The following is a 5,424-nucleotide window of genomic DNA, read 5'->3' as shown; positions in this document are numbered from 1 at the left end:
CAAACTTATTTTTTTTGGTTAGTATTGAAATTCAATTTCTTAGCTATTAGTCATTCATAGCATGCTTAACAGGGAAGTACTTTTATTGTATTGATTTTAAAAGCTAAAATTCCAGAAAACCCAATTAAAGCCTTTATTTTATCTAATTGTGTATATTTCTGTTCTACAGACCTATGGAGCGTTATTCTGTGAAACAAGTGCCAAAGATGGTTCCAACGTCGTGGAAGCTGTTCTCCACCTTGCTCGGTAAAGTTTGGCCTTGTATTTGGAAAACCAGATGTAGGATTGAATTTTTACCAACTTTCTTGACCATGATGTGCTGTTAGACTATACATTGGAAAACACTGGCTAGTCTTTCAGTCATGGTAGGAGAAACAAATACGTACGGATGTTATAAAAACTGGTAATGCTACTGAGAACATTGGCAAAATACTTTTACTGCCAAACAAAACAGGTGCATCTGAGGTGCAGTTGACATTTCTGCAAAATGTCACCACAAAGCTAATAGTTGATTTGTATGAACCATTTCCAGGAACCAGATTTTAAACACAAGAGACTAGTATGAATACAACTATCTACTATGACATTTTCGTGGGAAAAAGAGGGGGAGACCCTACAAAGCAAATTGTATATCCTGCCAGTCGGAAATACTTTGTCAAAATTATTACCTAGGTAATTATTAAGCTAAGGCAATGGTGTTAAACAATAAATAACATTTTTGGATGTAGATTAGAATGAAAATGGCATCATTAAAGAACTTGGATATAAATGTGTGTCTTTTAATCCTTGAGGTAGTCTCCGGAAATAACATCATTATCTGCTAGAGTTTTCTCTTCTGCCTAGTTTTCTGCTATAAATGAAAAGATGATTCTTTACTGGCCTAAAGGGATTAAATAGAAGGGGAAAAGGGGAAAAATCAAAACATGCATCAACAAAATTCAGGACAGTGATCTTTAATTGCAGACAAAGTTAAACCGTAACTTTTGCCAAGTCATTCTTTTTCTGATTATTTATGGGATTTTATAAGAATCTTAACTTTAGTGTGATAATTGGCCTCTTCTGCTGGTAAACATTGACAGTTAAAATACTTTGCGCTGTCTTTAATACTACTTTTCAGTTAATGACTTGATATTTATAGTGCCTAATAGAAGAGAATTCTGTTAATAGAATGCTTGGATTAGGACCTTGGGATAGACCGTTGCCCTCACTTGGGAGAATCAGGAAACAGATCCCAGGACTTTAGGTGGCCTGCTGGGCATTAATTTGTAGCAGGGCTTGGCAGATGCCCTTGGCTTGCACTCAGCATCTTTGAACATTTTCCACTTGGACATCAGTCCAAGAGAAATAGCCACCTCTCCCCACAACATTGGAAATCATTTTTGTTTAAAAACAAAAACAGGCCAGGCACAGTGGCTCACGCCTGTAATCCTAGCACTCCGGGAGGCCGAGGCGGGAGGATCGTTTGAGCTGAGAAGTTCGAGACCAGCCTGAGCAAGACTGAGACCCTGTCTCTACTAAATATACAAAGAAATTAGCTGGACAACTAAAAGTATATAGAAAAAATTAGCCGGGCATGGTGGCACATGCCTGTAGTTCCAGCTACTTGGGAGACTGAGGCAGGATTGCTTGAGCCCAGGAGTTTGAGGTTGCTGTGAGCTAGGCTGACACCACAGCACTCCAGCCCAGGCAACAGGGTGAGACTCTGTCTCAAAAAAAATAAATAAATAAAAAATAAAAACAATGCTAACTTTGAGGGTGACCTAAAACAGTATGAAAAAAAGGCAAATATTTAAACATGTATAGAATCAACTGAATTACTTGTTTTTTTGCCTGTGATTAGTATTAATAGAAGAATCATGGGCTAATATCAACAATTGTCAAAAAAGAGCCGGAGTAAAACCTTTATACATTGGGTCACATACCAAATTTGACACACTTGTGGGTGCATAGGCAACACCCATCGTTTTGGCCAAAGCAGCTACAATCGGTACAGTGGGGAGGGATTCCGTGAAATGCAGTGTGTGACTTCATTGGAGATGGAGTCATTGCTGAATGGGCAGGTGTTTTCGCTTTTTCAAATGGTTGTGTTGGTGTTTCATTGCCGTGAGGACTTCCTGGATGGAAGCGGTGTGGCTGCTGGGGCGGATGGCAGCGGGGAAGGACCTGCAGGTCTTCGGAGCGCCACGGGCTGCCTCAGCTCAGCCTTGGTCCGCGGAGCGCTGAGTGCTGCGCCCACACGGCAGTAGGGGACGCCGCGGGTCAGGCCCCGCGTGTGGTTGCCAGCTGCTGCCCAGCACGTTGGAGGATTGCAGAGTCAGGAGACTTCAAGTCCGTTTTTAAATCTACCCCTAAATGCCTATAGAGTCTTGAACAACTCTCATCTTACTTTTGGCATCTCTCATCTGTAAAATGAAGGACAGGGGCCGGGTAAAATGGTCCCCACCAGGGTCCTTTCTAATTCCAGCAGTCGGGGGTTCTGTGTGGTAGCTGTCCACCACTGAATACCATAAGCACTATTTAATGCTCTGCTGTCTCATGGGGTCCTATTAAAGCTAAATGGCTCCAAAGTGCTCTGGTCACACCCGGAGTGCAGAATCGATCCTCTTTATTGTGTCGTAAAGAGGGGTGAGGCCGTGAGCCGCCGGCGCCTTTCCCCCATCTACTCCTGGGCGGCGTGTTGAGTCAGCCAGGCACCGGCCCTATTTGCGGTGTAGCTTAGACACCGGCTTGTGTTTGTTTACTTAAAACAACTGGTGTGCAAAGGCATTTTGGTGAGGAGGTCACTTCCACTGTGTAATGGGCAGGTCACAGTTTTTTTAAGGTTTAGACAAAGAAATATGATAAGCTTTTTGTGACTCACTTTATCATGGAGTTTTTTTTTTATTCTTATTGCATTATGGCCTGGTTTGGGGCCTTTGGTGATATTAGTGATAAATATAAGAATTATAATGAAGCACGTCTGTAAAGACTTTAATTGCTTTACACTCTGCCTTCAGATTTGCTTATCAAAACACCGAAGTCTCAAATGGAAATACTACAGTCTCCACAGGTAAAATTATCATTTTAAAAAGTTTTGCAACCTTTAGAAAGTTATGTATAATGCAAAACATGTACACTCTGAATTTAGATCTCATAGAGTGATCCCAACACAGTCCCTTCTGCACCATGCAATGTCATAAAACTTGGTCCAGAAGAGTGTATGGGTTTGCACTGTGTGAAACAATTTGTTTTTGAAGGGAGGCCGTCAACGTTTTGCTAACAACCTGAGCGACTCTGCTTTTTCTTGGAAAACCTCTCAATCCCAGGAGAAGTTTCTCCTAGAAATGCAATTCCCTATAGTGCTGATAGTTCATCTCTCACAGCCAGCGTCCCATTAATAAGTCCATTTGCCATCACCAGAACCACAGGCTTTAAACATTTTGCAATGGATTCAAGTTCAACAGGCATATTTGATCACCCAATGCCTTGAAATTGGAGAAAAATACAAAAAGCTCAGACTGATGTATTAATACCAGTTCAGCGTAAGAGCTGAGCCCTTTGGTGTAAATCCGTCCATGAGACTGAGTCATTTAAAATGCAGTTGTTCAGGGGATGGTACTTTTTAGTCAGGTGACTTAATTTTCCCAGCCTTAAGTCTGCTTTCGATCTTTGGAATTGTATTTCTGATTTTCTTAAAGTGAAGCATGCCTGCATTTTTGGCAGATTAAAGAAACTGAAGGCTAGATGAAAGATGTGGGTGTATATTTTTCCTGCTTAATATTTGCGTTCAGGTTTAGCACTGTCTGCATTACAAGTACTTAATGTGTGCATAGCCCCATATTAGGTTCAATAGAGAGATCAAGGGAATAAAAGACAGGCCTTGCAATTTAACATTAGAGGGAAAAAAATGACAATATATGACCAGGCACCCATAGGATCTGTAGCTGATAGAGGCCATTGGACCTCCCAGAAGGGAGAGATGTGAGTTGTCCTGTGAAGATGCTATGATTATTATACCCATTTTACAGATGGGAAAATTGGGACTTACAATGCTTAATCAGTTTGCTCAAAGTGACACCACTAAGTAAGTGGCAAAATGGGGACTCTTTACTAGTAACCTGAGTCACTGGCTTGCCACTTAAATGCTGGTAATCTCAGGGTTCCCCTGCTCTCTGTCTTCTCTGTCTTCCATCCCAGGGCTTCGGGAACCATTGCTAGCTGTTGACTTCCAGTTTCAGTATTTTTACCCACCACCTCTTTTTAAAATCCCATAAGCGTATTCTGAATTCCATAGCCATAATGACTCTACGTGTCCAAATCTTAACGTGTTCATGTTTCTTTACGGTTGTTCCTCATTCTGTGTTCCCTCTCTGGGGAATCGACCAAAATAATTAAGAAATAGTCACCTGGAGTCAGTCTCAATTCCTGTCCCCTCCTCCTTCATCCCCTGTCTCCAGTGGCTCCAGGGCCCTGTTGATGCAGTGACTTCTCTCTCTCTTGAATCCATGCATTTTTTTCTTCTCCTTCTGTTTTAGTTCAGGCCTCAAAATTTCCTCCTTGGGTTAACATGGGAGTTTCTGCCTCAGAGTTTCTCTAATATCCATTCATCCTCCACTCTGTAATCGGAGTAATCTTTATAACTAAAAATCCAATGAATATTTACTTTCTTGCTTGCAATCCTGTATTGGTGCCCTACCTGCAACATAAAGTCCGGGCTCTTAGCGTGTGGCTAACAGTCTGTCACAGCCTGACCTCACCTACCTTTCTGGTTGAATCTCTTAACTTTTTTCCCAAACGAATGAAAATCTGCAGACACAGCAAGCTTTGTGTCCAGTCATGGCCAAGGTCTTTTATGCTTCTGCCTTTACGCATCTGGAATCTCCTTTTCTCACTGACTGTGAGTGAGTTCTTATTCTTTTGAAAAGTCCCTCCAATGTCAAAGTCTCCATGAAGCCTACAACACACTGCACATGTGTGTTAGCAGCTCCCTTGGGACCTTGTAATTATTTATTAAGACATCTGTCTTTCCCTCAAAGCTCACTAGCTGAGGGTCCCAGAGCCTGGCATAAACTGGACAGTTTTTGAATGATAAAATGACCAAGATTTTGCGTTTGGAAGTTGTGTTAATTTTCTATTGTCACTTTAACATATTCCCACAGATGCCATGACTTAAACAATGCACATTTATTATCTGACAGTTCTAGAGGTCAGAAGTCTGAAATGAGTCTTACTGGGTGCTATGTGTTGAATTATATCTCCTCTTTCTTTTCTTAAGTCTTTGTTTCCTCATCTGTGAAGTAAGGACAGTAATGCTCACCTGTCACCGGTCAGGGATGTGTGTGTGTGTAGGGGTAGTGTATTAAATAAGAAGAACATGAAAACGTGTATCATTGCATTTATTAGCTGGCCTACAGCAAGAATTTGTTTCCTTTTCTTCCTGCTGAG

The 5,424-nt window shown here is 41.4% G+C and overlaps 1 protein-coding gene across 1 annotated transcript in view; it reads left to right on the top strand.

Moving 5' to 3' along the window:
* RASEF (RAS and EF-hand domain containing) overlaps nt 1-5,424 on the top strand; it is a 65,501-nt gene that overhangs the window by 58,001 nt on the left and 2,076 nt on the right. The window contains exon 16 of the mRNA XM_012640027.1: nt 170-246. Coding sequence (XP_012495481.1) covers nt 170-246 — 77 coding nt within the window. The remainder of the gene's footprint in view (nt 1-169; nt 247-5,424) is intronic.

This window comes from Propithecus coquereli, unplaced genomic scaffold (genome assembly GCF_000956105.1).
Source record: "Propithecus coquereli isolate 6110/MARCELLA unplaced genomic scaffold, Pcoq_1.0 Scaffold147, whole genome shotgun sequence".
In the NCBI taxonomy this organism is placed as follows: domain Eukaryota; kingdom Metazoa; phylum Chordata; class Mammalia; order Primates; family Indriidae; genus Propithecus; species Propithecus coquereli.
This window is presented reverse-complemented; position numbering and strand designations above follow the sequence as displayed.